General features: G+C 43.7%; 1 protein-coding gene across 2 annotated transcripts in view; it reads left to right on the top strand.

Annotated features, from left to right (window-relative positions):
• The window catches only part of LOC123275680 (phosphatidylcholine transfer protein-like), a 37,972-nt gene extending 20,715 nt beyond the window's left edge, over nucleotides 1-17,257 (top strand). The window contains exons 2-6 of one of the 2 annotated variants that reach the window (XM_044745547.2): nucleotides 7,848-7,965; nucleotides 10,445-10,524; nucleotides 13,519-13,690; nucleotides 14,610-14,677; nucleotides 15,998-17,257. In XM_044745547.2, the coding sequence (XP_044601482.2) occupies nucleotides 7,848-7,965; nucleotides 10,445-10,524; nucleotides 13,519-13,690; nucleotides 14,610-14,677; nucleotides 15,998-16,063 (504 nt within the window). In that variant the 3' untranslated portion in view covers nucleotides 16,064-17,257. The remainder of the gene's footprint in view (nucleotides 1-7,847; nucleotides 7,966-10,444; nucleotides 10,525-13,518; nucleotides 13,691-14,609; nucleotides 14,678-15,997) is intronic. The other variant, XM_070482968.1, reaches the window with a different exon arrangement.
• Nucleotides 17,258-23,998: the final 6,741 nt, after the last annotated feature.

Below are 23,998 nucleotides of genomic sequence, written 5' to 3'. Positions count from 1 at the left end.
TGTGTTTTGGAAGTGGTGGTCACAATAGTCTCAAGCAAGGATCATCATACTTTTTCCATAAAGGGCCAAATAGTAAATATTTTAGGCTTTGTGGACCAAGAGGCAAAATGGAGGATATTGTGTAGGTACTTATCTAACCATTTAAAAATGTAAAGACCGTTCTTATCTTGTGGACTGTTCAAAAATAGCCAGCATTACTGATTTGGCAACCCCTGGTCTAAAGTATAGTTTTTATGCTTAATTGCTTTGTCATTTTAGGATTTATGAGCCTATGACCCTAGCTGAGTCTCAGTTTCCTCATTTCTAAAGCAGAGATAATTTCTGTTCTTCCAAATTTGTATGGGGATCCAATGAGAGGATACATTTTGAAGCACCTAGTAAGTTAAATGGTGTGTTGTTGTGAGCTATAGCTGGGTATAGATATCCCAATATACCCATCACAGGCCTGGTTTATACCTGTTGTCCAGGTGAAAATTTTCCCAACACCTTGTTCCCTCTCAGAAGTGTACCAGTTGGAATGATAAACTATATGGTCACTCTAGCTAGAGCCATACACACTCCAGACAGTTTATGACTTGTCTAACGAGATGTTTGGAGAGGTCAGTGGCAATTTGGAGGCAGTACCCTAGACTGTGCACTCGATTGTCAGATCACTGGCTTCAAGTCCAGGTTCTGCCATCATTATTTGTCTGACGTGGGATGAGTTTCATAACTCATTTTTTAATTTTAACAGCTTTACTGAGGTATCATTTATATACCATAAAATTCACTCATTTTAAGTGTAGAATTCAATGATTTTTAGTAAATTTATGGAGTTATGCAGCCTTCACTACCATCTAATTTTGGGACATTGTGTTACCCCCAGATGACACCTCTTGCCTGTTCACAGTCACTCCCTGTTCTCAGACAACCACCAATCTGCTTCCTGTTTCTTCTAGATCTGCCTTTTCTGGATATTTCTCAGAACTTCTACAAACCTCAGTTTCCTTGTCTGAAGAATGGGTTTACTGATGGTGCAGACCTCGTATGATCATTGTGTGGATTAGGTGGAATAATACATGTAAAGTATTAGCCCAGTGACTGGTATTCAGTAAGCACTCAATAAGTATTAGCTATCCTTATTATTTTACCTAGCTGTCTGCAATCCTAAGGGATTGGACCTACCATGTTTTCATAGAGAGATCCAAAATAGTAAAGCAGATTTAGTCAACGTCTTTCTGCACCGTCTTGATACATACTTCCCAGTGGCAGTGCAGCAAAGAAAATTCAGTGCACACTCAAGGGTGCCTTTACAGGATTAGAGAAAAGTGATTCATCAAGGCTGTCTTGTGGTTGGTGATGTAAATGCAGATAAACACCATACATCGAAGAGAATGAGGAATGCCTTCCTCCGGTCAGATGGGGCAGGTAGGAGGAATGGGGGTCCTGCCAGGGATTACTCCTCTGTGAGAATTACAAATGTCAAATGCAAACATTATGACATTTTGACATTTCTCATATGTAAACATTTTAGCTCTTGCAGAATTTATTCTGCTTAGGACAAATAAGTGCCCTATAGGCAGTGAAGTTTCTCAAAATCTTTTAACCCTATGAATGCAGTTGCAAAGACATTGCAGTTTTCTTATGCATTTGAATCACCATTGCTAAGAAATATAATAGCTTGGTGTTTAGACAAGTTAGCCATGATAACAGACCATCTCAAAAATTAATGATATCAGTAGCAAATTGCTGAACCATGCCTCCATCCCCACCTACATTTCTTCATTTATAAAGTGGAGATGAAATGCTGACTTCACAGGATTTTTGTGGTCATTAATCGCCAAGCACAGTGCCCAACTTAGAGCAAGTATTCCATCGATGTTAATTTCCCTAAAAATATGCATTATGTTGCAGTTTTGAAAACTCAGTTCTTTAATCTGGAAAAAGATCATCGTACCTATCTTATTAATGAAAATGATACCTAATAGTTACTAAGTACTTATTACGTACCAGGTACCACGGTAAGAACTTTAGATGGATTATCTAGTATGATCTTCATAGATATTCCCTTAGGCAGAAACTCTGGTAGACCCACTTTGCAGCTGAGGAAAGCAAGGCTAATGGGTTGAGGAGCTTAGACCCTACCTGGGCTATGACTGAGCCCATGCTGTAACCACCAGGCTGTATTTTCTGGCTACAGGCTCTTTGAAATGATTCTTTGGAATAACATATGGACAGACAGCATGGCACTGTCTGTTGAAAGTGATGATGTTCAGAGCCAGCCCTGATGGCCAAGTGGTTAAAGTTTGTCATGCTCTGCTGCTTTCAGTTCTCAGGCAGGAAACCACACCACTCGTCTGTCAGTAGCCATGCTGTGGTAGTGGCTCCCATAGAAGGATTCACAACTGAAATATACGTCTTTGGGGAGAAAAAAAAAGAAAGTGATAATATTCATTCTTTCTCCATTCCTGTCTTCCCCCAGTGCTTGTCTGAACTCCCCAGAAGCAGCACCTAAAAAATACCTCTTTCAGCTACTTTGAGGCCTGTTGGACAAACACATCAAGCTTAGGGTCACAGGGGAGCATCTCAGTAGGAGGTCCATCCTGGCTGGTCTGGGGCAGGAGCACTGGCTTGGGGATCAGAAGGAACAGGTTCCCATCCAGGCTTTGCCACCAGCAGCATCATCGGCTGACTCTTGGCAAGTCACTGTCATCTTTTGCATAAGGAGTCTAAGGCCCCTTCCAGTTCTAAGATCCTATGTGGTGGGTCTTCTTTACCACAATCATTAGGTTGTGCTTTGAAGAAGATGTGCAGAGAAAGTAGAACTAAATAGGAGACATTCTGGGCAGTAGAAGGGTCCCTCTCTTTTTGGCTGTCTCCAGTGCTAGCTGTAGGACTCTGACAAGTAGTTCAACCTCTCTGAGCTTCCTTTCCTCATATGAAGAGGGAGATTAGACCATGTCCCTAGCTATATCACTGTCTATGTCACAGGGCTATGTTAAAGATTACATGAGATAATGAATATAAACTGGGAACTGGACTGTGCTTAGAGAAACAATTACTAGTATTAATGAAAGAGTTTATGGCAGGTCAAAGTGATTGGAAAACTTCAAGTCAGAATACGTGGTGGTTGCATTGACTACTGACTGATCACCAAGGAGAAGCACATTCCAAGCCGAAAAGCCAAATATATGGCTCTGCCTGATTTCTTCCCAGGGCCAAGGATATAGTGGGTTCTAGAAAGTTTATAATATTTTTCTGAATTACTTAGTGGAAGGAGGTGGTACTTCCTATGACAGAGTATGTGGAGTTTGAGATATCTCTTTTGCAAAATTAACTACTATTTAATGTCCGTTAACAATGTCCATTGTCTCTTACTTCTCTTCCTTGACAATGCATTTTAGCAATGCTTATGTACTTCCGTACTGTCTTAATGAATTTACACACAATCATAGTTCCTTGTAAATGTTCCTAAGTCTTATGAGCATTATTCTGTCAGTCTGCTTTTCTACTTTAATGTCAAGTAAAAAACAAATCTGGACTTGGTAAAGAGAGACTTCTGTTCAAAAAGATTATTGCAAAGTCGGGGGAGGAATTGTTGTAATAGGAAGAACACTTTGACCGTAAGATTTGTGAGTGTCTCAAGAATCAGGCAAAAATAATTTTTCTTTTATAGAGGGGAATAACCAAGGCTAGAAATGTTGTGTGGGAAAGTTGGATGAAAGGTGGCTGGATTGGAGAGTAGATCGGAGAATATCCTACCTGAGGCCAGTCTGTTCCCAGGAGGGACTGCGTGCTGGCTCAGGCTGAGGGTGGTCAAAGTCTAGGGGCCTGGAAGAAGGAGAGAAGTTTAACCAGTTTGGTTCACAAGCATCTTGTTCTGATTGATCACTGGGAATAAGCAGTTCAGCTAATCATTTACGAAGCAACGAAAGGGAATTTAGAGGGTCTGCGTCTGGCCTTGTCGTCTGTAAACAAGGCGGGCATCTGTGAGTCTTATCGAAGTCATGTGGGGAATGGGGGTTCTTTGCAATAAACTTTTCTGGAGCACAATGGGTAGGGGATTTCTAAACCTTCACTGTTTCCCTGGATTACGGGACTCAAGTAACATTATTGTCAGGAAGGATGACTAGTATGAATTAGGATTGCTTTTAGTGGCAATAGCAGAAAACTGGACTGACAGTGACTTAAACAAAGAGGGATTTATTTCTCTCACCTACCAAGTAGTTCCGAGATCAACAGTTGCTGGCATTGGTTTGGCTGCTCGATGATGCCAGTGAAAGTCTTTGAGTCTTTTTTTTCCTGCCTTCCCAGGCTTGTTCGCTCTTCATCACAAAATAGCTGCTGCAGCTCCGAACATCCGTGTTTAAAACTGGAAGGAGGGGTCATTTGGCTCCTTCTACCTGCATAGGAGACCAGGAAAGTTACTAGCTGTGACATTACATAGGGCTTCTCTTAGCGAGAAAGGAGTATATGCTATACCAAATCTTCGATTTCTTCCAGTAATTGTATTCTACACAAGGTATGGACTGATTCTCTACCATCAAATAATTCTTTTACTATCTGCAGTGTAGGAGATGAAATGTCCTATAAACGGAGCATTAGAAAAGTATGCAGCATGTTTTACTCTAGATAAAGAAATGGAGCTATTCTATTTCTAGAGGAGCTTCAGGAAAAGCCAAGAACCTCTTGAGTAAACTTATTTGGAGTCATTTATTGAAATGTGAATCAACTTAGAAACATATCTTCAACAAATGTTGCCGAGACTTAGTATCTTTGATTTTAAAGAGATCTTGCACGTCGCTAATAAAAACCTTGCCCAAATCAAGCTAAGATTTATGTTTTTTCCTATCAAATTGTTTATATAAACAATGGTGCCCAATCCTGGTGAGATGCTCTGTTGCAACTGGTTAGAGTATAAATTGGTACAAACTTTCTTAAAGGTTTATTAAAAGTATAGAGAACCTTAAAATGTTAATACTCTTTACCGGAAAATTTGTCTCTAAGGAAGCTATCCTAATGAAAAAATTAAAATTATGGACCAAGTTGGTCCATATGAAATGATAGATTATTCCAATAGTATTTATATTTGTAAAAAATATTTCGAAAAAGAAATAACTTATGAGAATAATTAAATTAGATGTCATTTCTCCATAGCCTCAGTATAATATTGGTAAAAATAAGGATATAAGCTGTTTGTACCATATTATTCCCATTTTGTAAAGTATAGAAGTATTTATTTCCTTAAAAGAAATATGTCCTATATTACCAATAGGTATTTGTGGATTATGGCGTTACATGCCATTTTTATTTTCTTTGTTCTTTTTGGCATTTTCCAATTTTCCTACAATGAATATGAATTATTTTTATAATTATAAAAATTCACTTTAGTTTTTTAAGGACAAATAAAAATGTGATTATGTTTGCTGAGATCCTTTTTTAAAAGAAATATTGGGTGAAAAACTGCTTTGATCCAAGAGTTTGGGTGGGGCTGTTCAGTGCTTGAAAAGAACATGTTATTGATAGACTAGGAAAGGTGTTACCGAGCATTTTGTTCCTCTGGAGTCCTGGTGTTTCTCAGTTCTGCCACGAAGGGAGTATTTAAAGGAAGTTGTCACAATAGTTCATTCTTCTGTGTTCACGTAAATCACGTTATTCTATTTTTCTCTTCCTAGAGGGCTTTCTGTTTTTCTTTTCTGTGGTATGTATAGCACTGAGGTCACAAAGGGCTGTGACTACATTCAGGAGGGGAAGGGAACCCGTTTAAGGAAACAGTTTGTCTTAATTTATCCAGATAACCAAAGCTAACTCATGTAAGGTTGGGGAGATAATCATCTCAATGCATAAATCTCTCTCTTGCTCAGTATGTGTAGAAAATGGGGTGACAATATTCCTGAACAGAGAGCTGATTTTATCTCTTTCAAAACTGATTAAAATGGTGGTTGTCCATGTGTGGGGTGTAGAAGCCTCATGTCTTCCCTGTGTGAACATGAGGGGAGGGGACAGGCGGGAGAAGGAGGTGTTTTTTCCGAGGTCTGCCCTTCTATTGGGGCAGCCGTGGCGCAGCACTTAAGAAGTTCAGACCTACTAGTTTGTCACTGGATGGTTGGACACCCTTGGCATAAAGTCACATACTTTTACAGCTGGAAAATCCTTATGAATTCAGTTTCAACTTTACCTTCCATTGCTTTCCAGGTACTTTCACATACATCTGAAATTCCTAACCTGGGATGTATTTATCTTTGAGCTATGCCACCTGAGCCAGGAGACCTTGAAGTCTGAGAATCTCTAGAAAGATTCACCGTGTTTACTCCTTGACTTCACATAAGTCCCTGGCATGGTGTTTAAGAAGATGGCTCGATTCATGTTCGATTAGCCAATTACATTGCATTAGCACATGGAAGAATGAGTCCATCTAAAAGCTTCATTTTTGTTTGTTTGCCTTTGCATTGAAACTAATCTAAGAGCCATTGGTTTCATCCTAATAGTGAAGGTCAGGAATAGTTATTTACCAGTGAACAGAGAGTGAGATGTGTAGTGTGGCCAACTCTAGCCCAGAGCCCTTACAGACAAGGATGTGGCTTAACGTGAAAACCAGGGAATTCTCGTGTTGTATTTTGGAATCTAGAAATGGTCTTCTTATGCATAAAAGGGACTCATATGATTTGAAGCTGGTGTTCTTTCCCCCTTCCCATTCCTTTATACATGAGTCCTTTACATAAAAAGAAGCAATTATGAAAAATTCTGTCTTGGAATTGACACAACAATGTGTTGGGTTTCATTATGCCCTGTGGATAACTAAAATAGTTATCTGTCCTCTGAATGCTAGCTGCCTATATGACACCCCTACTTCAGTGTTCAGTAAGCATCTCAAACTCAACTTGCTCAAAGTAGAACTCTTGATTACTCCACACCCCACAAATCTCCTCTCCCCAAGTTTTCTCTGTCTTAGAAAATAGAGCTCCCATCTACCTGGTTGTTAAGCAAAGGTTTTAACTGTTATCCTCATTCCTTTGCTTTCTCTTTCCCCACAGCCTATCTGTGAGCTCTTCCTGTTGGCTTTACTTCCAAAGTATGTCCCTAAATCACTGACTTCTCTCCATCACTATCGCTACCTCCCTTCTTGAGTCACCATCATGTCTTATCTGGACTGGTCTTCTAAACCATCTCCTTGCTCCATTATGATCTATTTTTGACAAAACAGCAAGAGTCATCTTTTTAAAGTCATTCTTCTATTTAAAGCCATCCCCTGTTTAAAGTCATGTATTAGTTTTCCATAGCAGTTAGGACAAAATCTTTACCCCTTACCCTGGTTTGCAAAGCCCTTTGGGGCCTGGCCTCCCCTACCTCTCTGACCTCAGCTCCTACCACTCTCCCTCATCCACAGTCTCCAGACCCCTGACTTTCTATTCTTTGAGCATTCTAATCCACCAACCTGGGGGCCTTCCCCCTCCAGGAAGGGGCTTTGCTCATCTTCCCATGGCTGGCTCCTTGCAATATTTAGAACAACATATTCTGATAAATGCTATCCCTCATAGAGGCCTTTCCTGACCACCTGATTATGTAGGATGCCACCCCTCTGCCCCCTGCCCCAAAGCAGGCAGCATTTATGACACAACCCTTCTCATATCCTATTCAGCTTACCTGGATAGTGTTTATAGATATCACCACAACCAATGCCTACGGCCAAATATAAGACCCAGGAGAGCTGGGGACTCATCTGTTTTTTCACCATTGTGTCACCAAGACCACAGAGGAGGCTCTCAATAAATGGTGTTGCATGAGCAGCTGTTTTTCATATGCGTGTAATCCAGCTGTCTGTCAACTTGGGAATTAATAGGTTGTTTTTGCCTATTCTATTTTTACAGGAGACTGGACTCTATAAGTATAAAGTCTTTGGAACTCTGAAGGATTGCCCACCGGCTCTGCTCATAGATGTCTATATGGACCTAGACTACAGAAAACAGTGGGACCAAAATGTTGAAGGTAAGTGACACCTACTATTTTTAAAAACTCAATTAGAACGTAGAATCTATTGTTATTTATTTCAGCCAGTAGAAAGCGACAGGTTTAATCTTTACTATATTATGTTTCCCTTTTCATTTTGGCAGGAAAGTCTTAAGAGCTGGGCTGACATGTGCCTTTGCTCCTCCTAGGACTTGCTCCTTGCATGCTCTTAGAGCTACTCTCCAGTTTGCTCTGAGGGCTAATTTGTTCTCACTGTAAGTTTGTTATCGTCCCATACACCTCGCTCCTCGTGGAAGGCTTCTTGGAGGAGGTGGTGTCCAAGCTTTGTTTTATAAAAGTTTATAAAACATAATAGTTTAAACTACTCAATTATTTTAAAACATAAACGTTTATAAGAAAAGTTTATAAAGCAAATAAACAACAGGAATACATTTCTGTGAGGAGGGGAGAGGGTGTGGGGATGAATGGTATAAAGGCGTTCGAGGCCCAGGGAACAGCATGAGTAAGGTGAGGAAGGCACGAAACAGCATGATATGTTCAAACACTGTGAGCAGGTTGTTGCTGGTTTGTTGGGTAGCAGACTCTGGAGCTGGGGTGGGAGGAGTGTCCAGATCCCAGGGCCCAGCCTGGCCACCAGGCTACAGTTAGATTTCACCCTCTAAGTGATGGAGCATTATGAAAGGCATAAAATAGGGGATCCCTCTGCCACTTAGAGCTGGAGTGGCCTCTGCCCTCTCCATCACAGTGGAGTAGAACTATGGAGCCAGCCCAGGGGAACGTGAACTGGAGACCCTGGCTATAGTCAGGACTCTTGGTTGCAAGTAGCAAAAAGCTAACAAATGCCAGTGTAAGAAGAGAAAAAAGAATTCATTGGTTCATGACATTGAAAACTCCATGGGGCCAGAAGATCCAAGCTTATATTCTAATCATAAAGGAACAGGAACGAGACTTCCACTTTCGTATTAGTGACAGCCACAGTCCCAGGTTTGGCTCTCAGCGCCTCAGCATCATGTGCTCATTACCTGTGGACGTTTGTCACCGTTTTGGGTTGCTTAGTGTTTTCAAATACCCTTCCTATCTGGGGGAATTGTGATGCTTATCCATTCAAGGGAGAAGCCAGATGTTCTCTGTTGCAGGCTCCCTAGCAGTCATGGTTCAGTCTTGTGATATAGACCTTGACAAAAAGAGGTACATGTGGCTTCAGCTTGGGAGAAAGCAACGTGAGGAAGTGGGCAACATGCAAAAATCCATTTTCCGGTCACGGTCACGGCGAAGGCATCTGACCTTGGGGGAAGCAGTGGCAGAGCCTCTGATGTTCAGTACGCAGCATCAACAGTTCACGCTGTGGTGTCTGGTCCAGTGGCAGCAGCAGTTTGACTTCTCTGGAACAATCCTGAGGTTCTAAGCTTAACTCTGGTCCTCCTAGATATTCTGTGAGCTATCTGAGAGCCTTTACTAAGCCACTTTTTGGCTTCAACTTTTTAGAGTGGCAAGCTAAGACCCTGGCCAGATGTACCCTCCCTGAGCTAATCACCATGGGCACGTCATGCTCGTTTGCCCAGCTCTGCAATTCGGGTCGAGTCAGTCTTGCTTAAACCACAAGAAGGACGGGAAGGGTGATGTCCTGAAGGAGAATTAAGATGCTGGTCCAAGAAGGGGAGAGTCAATATTAGGCATGCAAAAGCAACAGATGTCCCCTCCTTTCCTTCCTTTCAAGGGCTGTCTTCAGCCTCATGTGGCACCAATGGGCCGGCCAGCTCTTTAATCCATGGTCTGCTTCTGATAGATTTTCTTTCAAAAGCTGAATTAAGTAATACATTTCCCGCATCAACATCTCCTCAAGGGACTCTCTTGGTTACTTTAGCAGCCTTGGCTGGGCTCCTTCTCTAAGTACTTAGAAGCTTACTGCACAGCTTGGGGTCAGAGGGTGCGCATGTCATTGAATTCCTTTGCTGTCTCCCTCCAAGAGCTGGCTGCTAACCCCTCCAAGGGTTAGCCACAGTTATGCCACTTTTTAGCTGTTTAGGAAGGACACTGCCCTCTCTGGGACCTTGATCTCCCAGCTGAACACACTAGACTGGGTGACTTGGTCCCAGGCTAGCTGTAATGTGTCAGGAAATCTAAAGAAGGAAGAAAGTTCTCAAAAGCAAAACTATTGGTACTCTACTGACATCTGGTGGCTACTCTGAATTAAAACCTGAAAATTTGTTTTTGGGTGCCTGATTTTGTTTCTTGCATTCTATCTGAAAATGTTGTTTGAGATATACGATGGACACGTTTCGTTGCGTTCTTTTATTTTTACTGTATTTTTCTATTTTCTAGACTCTGCCTTCAGGCAAGAAGCTCTCAGTAGTAATGAATCTGTCTGACTGTTCTAGAATTTTGTGCCTCACGAGTTAGTGGTTTTTTATACCCTACGGTGTCATCATATCTAGGCTTCTTTTTAACTGAAGCCAAAGAGGCTTCCAGATACATTAACTTCTTTTATTCTCCTTAGAACTCTATGAAAGACGATGCAACGGACAGACCGTGGTCTACTGGCAAGTGAGATACCCTACTCTCATGTCCAACAGAGATGTATCCTTTCCCAAGTTCACCGCTACTCGCCTTTCTAAGTGTTTCTATGCCCTTGGCCCATCGCCCAATGGTGGCATGTCCAGCAGGCATGGCAACATTGTCTTTGATTCTGCAGAAGCATCTGCTGAAGCTGTTGCATCTTGTGTGGCTTTCAGAGATCTCAGAGCCTGCTTTTTGGGCCTGACAACGTGGAGCATCCTGCAATTGTGGTCATTGGAGGGCAGCTCCTACTTTCCTGAGAAGTTTTCTAGGGCTTGAAATTGCTGGGCCACAGAATTGGGGACCTGGAAAGAACTTTTTATAAGGAATGTTTAATATGCTCCTTCAAGCTATAGAGGAGAAAGGGGGGGACCCAGAGAGGTAAAGTGACAGAAGCGTTCATACAGGTGGTTAGTGACTGACAGGGGAACTCAGGCCCCCACATTTCCAGCTCCCCCATCTCACTTCCTGTTTTATTGACCCCACAGTGGTCCCTCCTTGACTCTTGGCTCTGGATTCTGGGTGTATGTTTCTTCCCCTCAGTTTCCTCATTTATGAGACAAAGCAGTTGAATGGGATGTGGGGAGTTTTTGCTGGCGCTCCAAGGTTCCAGGAAGCCTGCTCAGGACCAGCCTGGGAGGGTGGGATGGGAATTTGCTGGGTGGGCAGATGGGGGTAGGGTGACTGATAGGCAAGTTTTCGACTCCTTCAGCGTCCTCATCAATGGCAGCAGCTAAGTATTTTACATCCTGAATGGAACAAAGGATCTGTGGACTTAAAGAAAGTTCGGAAACCACTGAAGTAAATGATGGTGGGGATCTTTCCTAGCTCTAACATTCCACAAGTCTCTATGTTCCTCCGTAATCTTTCTCTAGAAAGAGAGGGAGCATGTGGGTGTGTTTTCTGTGTATGGTTTTTGTGTTTTTGTGTCTAAATATATGTGTGTACCGTGGCCCCAACTAGATTATAAACTCCATAAGAGTTTATTTCTTGGCATAGTTCTCACATGCTACTAGATAGTTTGTATACACATGCTATATATTTCAACAAATCATGTATTACTTAATCCCTTGGATTTTCTCTAATCCTGCCAATAACTGTGTAAGTTAGGCATCATCATCCCCATTTCACAGTTAAGGAAACTGAGGCAAAGAGATGTCCAGAACTTTGCTCAGGTTCATACAGCTAGTGGGTGACAGAAGCAGATGCAGGACTCAGGTCCGGCTGTCCCAGAGATGGTGATCTTGACCGGGGCACAATCCACTGCTCTGACCTCACAGTGACACTGCTGGGTAGGTATTCCCAGGAGTGGACACCTGGGGCTCCTTGAAGTCCTATTTTATTGGCTCTCCAATGGCATGCAATCCCATAATGAGTTTCTTGGTCTTTGTATAGGCACATATGTCTCTCCAATAAGAGTTGTTAAATTTTTTATAACAGAGAATGGTGCCATGGAAAAAAATATTAGTTTTGGAGCAAAAGATCCCTGGTTGAGTGTGAATACATTCCCTGGTTTGCTGTGTGACCTTGGAAAAGGCCCTTCATTTCTCTGGGCCTCAGGGAACTGGTGGTTCCCCAGTCACAGGCTTTATGACACACTGGACCTTCCAACCCACAAAGACCACTGACAAATTTTAATTGAGTTAAAGTTTCCTCAATGGAGCATCAGGTGATGACTGTCGCATGAGCTGAGCAAGTTGTGGGAGAGAGTGGGACAATATTTGCTGCAAGGAAAAAGTAAAAGGCTTGGGAGAGAGGAAAGCCAGGGCCAAAGCAACATCGTTTCTTCGCTAAGACATTTAAGAACTTCACTCATCAGTATGTAGAGAGCAGGGCCAATGGCCGTCCTGCAGGGTGCCTGAGGGAGGGTGGGACAACTGTGGGTGCTGTAGAGACGCTGAGGTGAGATGGGGTTGTGGTTGTTGCTGTTATAGTGGGTGTAATTGCCTTAGAGTGATTTTTTTTTATTGATTTGGGCTTTTCATTCTCTGTAGTGTGAAACCTAAAATTCTACCATTTGAGAGTATAATGAACACTTTAAAGAGTTGAGCCCTGTCCAGTTATGAAAGGCTGGCTAGGTTTTGGAGCCAGATCGGGGTTCAAATTCAGGTTCCATCACTTCAGCTGGGCTGTGGGATCTCTGGTGAGTCCCTTTACCTCTCTGAGCCTCAATTTTGTCATCTGGAAAATGGAGATACTTACATCAGACTCAGCAGGGACCTTCTCAGGATCAAGATTGATGCTATCTTAAAGCACATGATGCTTATGACATAGAAAGGGCTCGGTGAGTGGCAACTCTTACTGTTTCTTAGAATTTAATGATCTTCCTTGAATCGTGCCATAGATATAGTGGTTGTTCTGTGTTCGTTGAGATGAAATGGCTTTGTTATTCTTGGTGAACCAGTGTTAACCCAGAGAGGACTTCTGCCTCTAGATATTCAGGTACTCATAGATTTCCTGTGATCACCAGGTGTGAGTAAGATTGCTCAACCATCCTCTGTGCATAGAGGTCTCTAATTAGAGCTCTGGGGGAGGACAGGACGAGAAGAAATGACTCCATTGTTTATTAACTGCTTCTTCTGCTCCAATGTTTCCCTAATGCCCCCACAAGGCTGCCTGCTGGGCAGTGTTGCCCCCTGTTCCTACATAGGGAAACAGCCTCAGAAAGGTTGAGTAACTAAGCCAGGATCTCAGCAGATTAGTGAGCAATCCTCTGAGATCTCATAGTGCCTTCCTGGAGACGGGAGTGGTTTTCCTGCCTAATGAAAAGCTTGAAAGCATGAGAGAATCCTGCACAGGAGGTGAAGCGTGCTCTCAGATGAGAATACCGGGTGGCATGAGGCACAATCTTGCAGTGCATTTGGGGAGACAGGGCAGGTAAGTGAAGTAACAGCGCCAGGGAGCCAGAGCCAAGTGGGAGGAACTGAGTCACCTCCCTTGTCTTCAGCCTGTGGGGCTTTCCTTCTGCCTGTCTGAAATGCTGGCGTGGATGTCATGCCTTGACCAGCGGTACAGTATGTCTACGTCCGGGAGCGGCGAGATCTGCATGTGGAAGAGCGGAAGGTCTACGTGGTCCTGGCCCAGAGCACCTCCCATTCGCAGTTTCCCGAGCGGTCCGGTGTGGTCCGGGTGAAGCAGTACAAGCAGAGACTGGCGATCACAAGTGATGGCAGGAAGGGGAGCAAAGGTAAAGACGGGACCATGTGGGTGGAGGGTCAGGGTCAGGGTCACGCAGGTGACGGCCGTGCTGATTGCGAGGCATGTACAGTGCACGCAGCTTGCCCCCTGAGGTCAGAGAATGGGTGTGGGTGCAAAACAGACGGGCTCCACAGCTGGGGAGAGACTCAATTCACCCCCAGACACTGGGCTACAGAGCGAGGTGGGTGTCTAACTCTGACTCAGTGCATTCTGTACTGACTCTTTGTTGTCCAGGTGCAATCAGCGCATCCAAGTAAACCAGAGGTTTGGAAATTCATGTCAGGCTGGTCCTGTGGTTCATACGCCAGGCCTGGGGGTGGGCAAGAGGGCCGGCAGGACTGTCTGTGTGGCTGCAGCTCCCAATTGGCAGAAACCCAGACGCTCAGGCCCTGCCTGCCTTGAGTTCCAGTACAGGGAGAAAAGCTGTGGGCAGACAGCGGCCTGCAGCCAGCGGCTCCGCTGGAATGAATGTGGCCTTGCGTCTGAGGCGACATCTGAACCGTAGTTCTGAGGCTCGTAGATCTAGCACCTTGGACATGTCACCTGGCTTTTCTGAGGCTCCACTTTATCAGTAATAAACTGGGATTATAATTGGAATTTTACCAATTCTTTAGGATTGTTAGGATAAGTAGTAAGAGAAAAAATGAAATGAGAGACTGTCTCCTAGTGTCTAGCACTTGCCAGGTGTTTAATAAATCGCAGCAAGATGTGCCTGTGGCTGTGTTTTCAAAAATGTTTATATAGAAATATCCCGTAGGACGAGGCAGGGGAGAGAACTCGCCTGAATCACGTGTTCCCTCCGTCCTTACTTTCTGGGCCTGAATATGAAGGAGGAATGTTCGCGGGGCTCATTGCTGTGTCCTTCTCTTTTTTCTTCCTTCTGAATTCTCCTTTCTTTTCCCCTCTAGTTTTCATGTATTACTTCGATAACCCGGGTGGCCAGATTCCAACCTGGCTCATTAACTGGGCTGCCAAGGTGAGATCCCCAGAGGTGGGAGGGGACGTGCGTATGACAAATGTTGACTCAGCCCGTGGGGCTGTCAGGCTGAAGAGACTTGCTGTCTCAGGCCTAATGAGGCTCTTTTATGAGGTGGCTTGGTTGAGTGACTACCGTTAGGACTGGGGTTGCCAACTCCCAGGACAGAGGCTGGGACAAAAGACAAAGAATCATTAGCTGGAATGCCAGCCCCTGCCTGCTGGCGCCCAGAGACCCCGCCAGGATCACTCAGTGGAACGTCAGGACAATAGCTTGCTCCTTGTAGGAACAACGGTACCCCTGGATCCTGTATCGGCTTTGAGGGGAGTAAGACAGGCTGACCTGGCCCAAGAGACCACCAGACGTGGCCAAGCCTGGGGCAGCCTCCAGTTTTGTTATTGTTGTTCCATTTTTCTGGAAGGAGAGAGAACCGCAGTGGTCGCCCAGATCACTAGAGACATCCTAAGGAGCCTGGCTTCATGGGGACCATTCAACCTGCTTTGTAAGCGTCCTACTTACTGGCTGGAGGGCTCAACAGCTTCTCTGGGAGAGGAAAAGATCCTAAGATTTGAGTCAAACAAATGTGATTTTGAATGTTGGCCCTGCCACTGACTGTCTGTGTAGGCTAGGGAAGCCATCGATCTTTTCCCTTTTAAAAATGGTGGTGGAGGGGCCGGCCCCGTGGTCAAGTGGTTAAAGTTCCATCTGCTCCACTTTGCCGGCCTGGGAAGTATGGAAGATGGGCACAAATGTTAGTCAGGGCTAATCTTCCTCAAGCCAAAAAAGAAGAAGGTTGGCAAAGGATGTTTGCTCAGAGAGAATCTTCCTCACCAAAAAGAAAAAAAAATAAATGGTGGTTCATATTACCTACCCCATGGAATAGGAGTAACTAAGACAATGTTTGGGGAGAGTCTTGCTCAATGCTCAACACTAGCTAAATAATAGTGTAGCCTATCTCTTGTCCCCAAGTCCTTACCATGTTCTAATTCTGCAAAGCATGTCCTTTCTCCTATTTCTTGGAAGAGTCAAACAACCCAGCCCTACCCCATCTCCTGTGTTTTCTTTTTCTTTTCAAGAAACAGTGGCAAAAGCCAAAATATAAGGCAGTGTCTTATAACTGTGGCCCCTATCGGGTAGTCTCCCCCACACCCTGGGTCTTAGCTTTCGCCGTTATCTGTGGCAACGTTCAGCTGGAATCTGGTCAGAGGCCCTACTGTCTGTTATTCCCAGAGCCATCTCTGTTTACCTTTTGCCACATGCCCCAGAATCAAGAGTGATTGCTGTGAGGACAGAGGAGTGACAGTGTCCTTTGCTTTGTAGAATGGAGTGCCTGAGTTCTTGAATGACCTGGCAAAAGCCTGTCAGACCTACCCTGGGAGATCCTAAGGAAGAGTATTGGGAACCTCGTGCCGTGGAATGACATCTCCGAAGTGCCACAGCCCACGGATGCTCAGCCATCCTTTCGCCTCTCTGCCTGCACACTCTCCTGCACGTCGTCTCTGAACGTGTTTGCCCGACGCCCGGCTCCCCCGCCTGCTTCCTTTCCTACTCTCCCCACCCCGGGCCCACGACCTTCTTCCACTATGGAATATGGGTCAGATTAGGGAAACCTTTGTGTGTTTATTTTTAAAAAGGAAGGTCCTCAATAAGGAACACAGTCATTCCATTGTGTCATTTTAGGGGGATGGGTGGGTGGAGGAAGGACAACAAAACACAAGAATGACTGAGCCTGGCCAGCTGGCTCCTCCAAGACTGTGATTTCTTACAGCCCAGGAGGGGCCGCTGGAAGTTGTATTCGCTTCAGTCGCCTCTCAGTGCACCCAGGCTGGAGGACACGTGCTGCTGCCCGTTTGCTTTGGGGACTTGATTTGGCCGGGCTTGAGGTGATAATGCAGTGAGTCTCTCCCCATCCTGCTCCTGGAGGCTCACTAGCTGTTTTGATACCAAACCATCTTGAAAAACATTGCAGGCCTGACAGAGCACATAATGTGATCACCATTTTTTCTCATCATCCACTTCTGGGTTTTTCTCTTTCCCATATGACAGGGAAAGGCTGGGGAAGGGCTGTGCATACCCTACCAACTCTGCCTTTGACTGGAAACTGAGGCATCAAGATGGCTCAGGCAGTTATCCAAAGCCAGGATGCTTTGAGCACAGCATTGTGATGAAGTGTCTATATGCAATAAGATGAGTTTGCCTTCTAGAATGTTTGGAGATGGGGAAGGGACAATAGTTCACAGCCAGGGAAATATTAATTCGTGGCTTGGTTGACTGCACCTTTTTCTCAGGAATTCTACCTAAGTTGTCTACCTCTTCTACCACCAAAAGAATTCTAGTTTCCTCTGTTTTCTCCTGGATTTTGGCAGGGCAAGATATTCTGTGGCCAAAGCCACAGCCTTGATGATCTCAGGGAACAATTTTAATCACCTGTGTGATGGTACCCAACCTTGATTAATGGGCATAGGAATTCAGGATATAAAGATAGAAGCAGGGGATTTGTTAATGGGATACCTCAGACTGTGTTTCTTCTCTCTGCAAAGGAAAGTGTGTTGAATAGCAAATAAATACAGAATGACTTATGCTTGTCTTGTGTGCTGCTTCCCTCCTACCTTGTTCCTTTTGTGAGAATGAATCAGTCTCTTTGGTTTACAAGTCACATCCAACCTAACTCATGGACTTGAACATAAAAAGAATTTGGGGCTCACTTCCATGCAAGGCCAGGTATAGAGTGGCCTCAGGTAGGGGTTGATATAGGTGCTCAAACTGACGTTAGAATTCAGCTCTCCTTTTTTTCAAGTTATCTTTGTTGTTGGGCTGTGTTGGTGGCAGGGTTGCTGCTAACAGCAAAAGGTAGGCCTGCGTCTTCCCCGGCTCATGCCAATCAAAAAGAAAGAAAGAAAAAGAAGACGGCATTCCTCTCCAGTAGATGCCGCACTGTCCCATGATTCCCTCTAACCCATGTGCCCATCCCTGCCCCACTCTCGTGGTCACATCGATAGAATTATGCAAATAAGCAAACGCCTCATAAATTTATCCTTGAAATGTCATTATGTAGCTGGAATTTAATTTTAGATAAACTAAAGCTAAATTCCCCATGTTATGGAGATCAATCTGAAATTTTACATAGAGGGTCATTGAACAAAAGCACTAACATTAGAGTCTTTGAGCAGAGAATCAACACGAATGGTGTCATGCAAACCAGATCTTTAAACAGTGTTTGATAATTTGCTAACAACTCTGAGAATACTAAGCACACTGAGTTTCTAGTAAGGCAGTTAGAAAAAAAAGTCCCATAGTTTGCTATGATTAGTAGAGTTATGACTCTGACATTTCCACTTGCTCATTTGGAGAAGACAGTTGGTCCTACATAGCATTGAAATAGGAGGCTCTGTGTGAAACCGAGAGCCACAGAGCCGACTTAGATGCCAGAGGTGCAAAAATAGAGAGCTCATGCTGTCGAGGCCGCGCTGATTCCTCAGTGCCGGCCCTTCTGCAGGGGCCGAAGGTAGTATTTGGAATTTGAAAGTTGTAGATATCTTGTCATTCCTCTAGTACTTTGTTTTGCTTCTTTTTCCCACGTCTGTCTCTCCGAATAGACACTAACATCTTTGTGGATAGAAACAGTGATTTCCCTTTGCTTACTGCCCATCAGGGTGGCAGGTAGTAGGCACTAAAATGAGTGACTGAGTGATTTACAGAAGATGGACCCGCTGACACGCCCAGAGGCTAAACCCATCTTGATATAGAGGGTTAATTTGAGTACCTTAAAGAATAATGTAATAATTATTGAATAATTGAATTCAAGCCAAATTATTTCCCAAGTCCTCATTTTTGGGGGTTCTGGATTCCTCCAGTTCCCACTGATCCTTCCTTGAAAGTATTAAGGTCCCTTCTTTGTTAAGGGGTGGCCTCGCTAGTGTGGCTGCGGGTGATATTTTAATGTTACGGAAATGGCACAGTCTGAACTGAGTCCAGCTGAGATTAGTCAGGATTTCAGGATTTTAATGACAAAAGTAGCACGACTGTCAGTGCTCAATTTTTTCCACAGGCGAATTATTCACCCCGCATAACAATTCAAAGTTAATGACCACCTTGGAACTGAGGTGTTCCAGCCCAGGGTCACTTCCTTGAAAATGTTCCTATTTCACAGTGAGAGTCCTGGCCCGGCTCCCTGGCTGAGATTCCTCACCCAGAATCCCCATCTCTAATGACTGCCCTTCACACCTCCTGCTTCCCAGCTGGATTTGGGAGAGACAAGCAGGAAGAGCCCATTCGGTTCTCGTGTTTCTGGTAGCACCACCCAGTCGGCTCAGAGAATTATCTTTAAAGGCTTTGAGACATGTATTCGCCTAGCAGACATTTCTCAAGAGTCTGGAGTCCATCCAGCAAGGGGATCAACATGGTGGTTCCTGGATGAAAGAGAAGGCTTGGTGCCTGCCCTCAAGGAGCTTATGTTCTGGTGAAGAAGATACAGTGGACAAGCTGTTGAAAAGGTGATGAGTTTTGAGAAAGGACAAGTAAAGGGTAGTAGAGGCTGTAGAACTGGGGCTCTAACGAAGTCTGAGGGGTCAAGGGAGAACATGTTGGAGTTGGCTGGGTGACGGCTGGGGAAGAAAACCGTTCCACACGGAAGGAAACATTTGCACAAAACCCCTCAGGCAGGAGAGCCAGTCATGGCTGAGGAAACTGTAAAACAGAAACTACCAAAGGCCAGTATGGCTGGAGCAATGCGAGTGAAGGAGGGGCATCTCAGACATGGCTGAAGAGGTAGCTAGTCAGGCCATGGGAGACCCTGGGAGCCATGGCAAGGAGTTTGGTCTTTAAACCCAGAGCACCAATAGCCTGGAAGGATTTTAGGCCAACGAGTGACCTGATCAGATTTATTCATTCTGGATAGCTGCCCATTTTTCCCTGTGGTCCTCCGCCATCTCTAACAGTCCCTGCAACATTGTCCTGGGGGTCCTAGCCAAGGTGCTTTAAGCCTTGTCACTCTGAATCCTCGCCCCCATCGGGCAGCATGCCGAGTAACTATCACCCAAATCCAGTTTCCAAAGTGGAGCGTCAGCCTCTGAAGTTCAACAGGAGTAAAAGGGGGGCAGGGAACATCCAAGCACACCCCCTCCATCTGTCCCGGGCCTTGCTGGGGTACAACACACCTCCAATGTGATGGCGTCATGCCACCCATCAGAGCAGAACCATTTCAGGAGCCAGTTGGAGAGAAAAAGGAAAGGCACAAAACACGTAAGCAGGTCGACTTTCCCCAAAGTGTCTTTTCCTAGGATCCTCCCCAACTACAAGGAAGAGGAGTGCTTTGCTTGAGAAGACAGAAACACATTGTTTGCTTAGGTTCTCGGAGATGGAACCAAAAAATGGGAAGACTTAAGAAAAATTACTTATGTTCCTAATCCATTATATGTGTTTTTTGTGTATGTCTGCTTGGATACACAGTACGTGCTCCATTTCATAAGATACGATAACGGAACAACAAGTAGGCAGCTTGTTATGCAAGTGAGTATTGAAGTCACTACGTGACACGCCAGGACTGTGAGATGTGCTATGCAGAGTGGAAAGGTGGTTTTACTTTTTGAAGTTCAAATTTCACAAGTTTGAGCCCCTTGGTTTATGATTCAGATTCTCCACAACGGAAGGGAACAAGAAGTTGTCCCAGCTGTTAATCTATTTGGGTAGAGAGGGGGTATAAATCTCCTACCCGAGAAGGCTTGTGTGTATAGGAGCTCATCCTAAAGATTCAATTAGTTATTCAAGAAACATCAGGCCAGGAAGTATCCTGAGAGCTGGGAGACAGGGTAGACCTAACCTTGGCCCTTACCTTGAAAGCACTCATGCTTTATTGGTAATCGGTTTTGGGGGAGAGGAAGGAGAACATAAATGTGGTGAGTACTATGACACAGGTACGTATGGGATAAGATGGAGGAAAGCCCAGAGTGGGCCAGAAAGACTTCCCAGGGTAAGTGACTTCTGAATTGGGTCTTGAAGTAGGAGTAGGAGTTGGCCAGGCATCGAGAAGTTGGTAGTTGAGTAGCAGAGACAGTTTTCTGAGGCAGAGATACCAGCATATGTAAAAGCACAGCAACAGAGATAGCGTGATGTGGTTCAACATGTGCTGGGCGGGTGAGCATGTGTTTTTGGATGATAGGGCTGGATTAGTGGGCAAAGCCCACAGCAACAGAAGCCTTGTGTGTGAAATGAGACATGCTACTTTCCTAGCTCTTCCTGGCTTTAACAACATATCAACAGATGCCCTGAGTTCTGTCTTAGCAATTAGGATGGTATGCATGTCCCTCTCTTTTGTTCCAAACACACAGATCTGTAATCAAATTCTGGCTCTGCCACTTACTATGTATGTAATCTCAAACAAATGAGCCACATGGAGCCTCTGTTTTGTCTTCTGTAAAATGGAACCAAACTTAGAACAACATCGTGGGGTTATTGTGAGTATTATCAGGATTGAACAAGCACAATGCCTGGCATTAAAATGGCGTCAGTGGGGCCAGCCTGGTGGCATAGTGGTTAAGTTCATGCACTCTGCTTCAGCAGCCTGGGGTTCACCAGTTTGAATCCTGGGCATGGACCTACACACCACTCACCAAGCCATGATGTGGTCACATCCCACATAGAAGAACTAGAAAGGCTTACAACTAGGACATGCAACTATATACTGGGGCTTTGGGGAGAAAAAAAAAAGAAAGAGGAAGATTGGCAATAGATGTTATCTTAAGGCCAATCTTCTTCACCAAAAAAAAAAGCATGAAAATACTCTCATGAATATTTGTGGAATCAAACTGGGTAGAGGACTGAAAAGGAAACTCTACTGCGTGGAAAACAGCCTTTAGCTTTCCAAACACCAGTAGCTGCCAAGGCAGTCTAGGGCACCTGGGAAGAGGTGGAAAAGGGGATGTGAACCCTAAAGAAGAGTGACAAGAAGCTGAGGACCCAGAACAAGGAGACAGTAGGCCAGCAAAACAGATCAAAGTGGGAGGGATGCAGCTTGTGCCAGAACAACAAGGGTACCACGAGGTCAGGAGTGCAGATAGGAGGGAGGAGGTGGCAGATGCCCAGAGGGCACTTCAGGGAATGGATGCTCAGCAGCCCGTGGCTTCCTCTTTCCTGACGTCATCCTGGTGTCCTACCGGGCTCTGGAAAGAAATCAAAAAAGGGAAAGAAGAGAGGAAAAAAGGGAAAAAAAGAGAACAGCTGCATTTTTGTATAATAACAATAACACCCTTTCATGATGAAAACATTCAACAAATTAGGAATGGAAAGGAACTTCCTTGACCCAATAAAGAGCATCCACAAACAGCCCACAGCTAGCATCATTCTTGAAATGAAAGACTGAAAGCTTTCCCCAGAAGATCAAGAAGAAGACAAGTTGTCTGCTCTTGCCACTTCTATTCAAAAATTATACTGGAGGTTCTGGCCAGGGCAATCAGGCAAGAAAAAGAAATAAAAGGCATCCAGATTGGAAAGGAAGAAGGAAAACCATCTCTATTTGCAGATGACATGATCTTGTATATAGAAAAACAATCTTGATGAAGAAGAAAAAATTTGGAAGATTCAGTTTATGATTCTAAAACTTACTACAAATCTACATTAATCAAGACAGTGTGACGCTGGCATGAGGATAAACATACAGATCAATGGATTAGAAGTGAGAGTCAGAAATGAACCTTCTCATTTATGATCAACTGATTTTCCACAGGGGGTGCCAAAAAATTCAATGGGCAAAGTATAATCTTTTCAGCAAATTGTGCTGGAACAACTGAATATTCATATGCAAAAGAATGAAGTTCGACTCCTACCTCACACCATATACAAAAATTAACGCAAAATGGATCACAGACCTAAATGTAAGAGTTAAAACTATAGATGCTTAGAAGAAAACCTAGGGAAACATCTTCATGATATTGGACCTGACAATGATTTCTTAGATATGACATCAAAAGCATGAGCGACAAAAGAAAAAATAGATAAATTGGACTTCACCAAAATTAATAACTTTTTTGCTTCAGAGGTCACCATCAGGACAGTGAAAAGACAACCCAAAGAATGGGAGAAAATGTTTTCAACTCATATCTTTGATAAGAGGCTTGTGTCTCAAATATATAAAGAATATCTACAACTCAATAATCAAAAGACAAAAACTCAATTAAAAAATGAAAAAGGATCTGAATAGACATTTCTCTAAAGAAGCTACTCAAGTGGCCAAGAAACACATATTAGATATTCAACATCAGTAGCCATCAGGGAAATTCAAATCAAAACCACAATGAGATACGACTTCATACCCACTAGAATGGCTATAATGAAAAAGATAGACAATAACAAGTGTTGGCGAGGATGTAGAGAAGTTGGAGTCCTCATACAGTGCCGAAGGGAATGTAAAATGGCTCAGTCACTTTGGAAAACATCTGGCAGTTCCTCAAAAGGTTTAACATAGAGTTAACATATGACCCAGAAATACTACCCCCAGGTATATACCCAAGAGATATGAAAACATAGGCCCACACACAAATTTGTACATGAATGTTCATAGCAGCAATATTCATAATAGCCAAAATTTCCCATAACTGCTGAATGAGTAAATAAAATATAGTATATCCATATAATGGAATATCATTCAACAATAAAAAGAAACGAAGTACCGATATATGCTACAACATAGATGAACCTTGAAAACAAGGAGTCAGGCACAAAAGACCATGTATTGTCATCATCCCATTTATATGAAATGTCCATGATAGGGAAATCCATAGAGATAAAGAGTAGATTAGCGGTTGCCTAGGATTGAGGGGTAATGAGCAATGACTGCTAATGGGTATAGCGTTTCTTTTTGGAGTGATAAAATATTCTAAAATTGATTATGGTGATGGTTACACAACTCTGTGAATATATTAAAGCCATTGAGTAAATTATATGCTATGTGAATTTTCTCTCAATAAAGCTGTTACAAAAAGTAACATTAACGGTCTGAATAACTGTCATTAATTGAGTGCTTTCCCAATGCTAGGCATCATGCTAAGCTTCATAATCTCTCCTAAGTCTCACAATGAATATACCAGGAAGGTTTTATTGTCTTTATTTACAATGGAAAAACATAAGTTCAGAGATTTCCCCAATTCGCAACACTAGAAAGTACCATATAAGTTAGGAAGTAGGACTTTGACCCATTTTTGTCTCACTTTGAGTTTTGGGGTCTTATTAAAAGGTCTTAGGTGGATCTTGTGAGCCATCTTGTGTTTCAAGTCCAGCGTTCACGATATGACCAACCACCAAACAGCAGTAGTTAGTGGAATCTCTGCC

Source organism: Equus asinus, chromosome 13, assembly GCF_041296235.1.
Source record: "Equus asinus isolate D_3611 breed Donkey chromosome 13, EquAss-T2T_v2, whole genome shotgun sequence".
NCBI lineage: Eukaryota > Metazoa > Chordata > Mammalia > Perissodactyla > Equidae > Equus > Equus asinus.
Note: the sequence above shows the minus strand (reverse complement) of the source record. Positions and strands in the feature narration are given on the sequence as shown.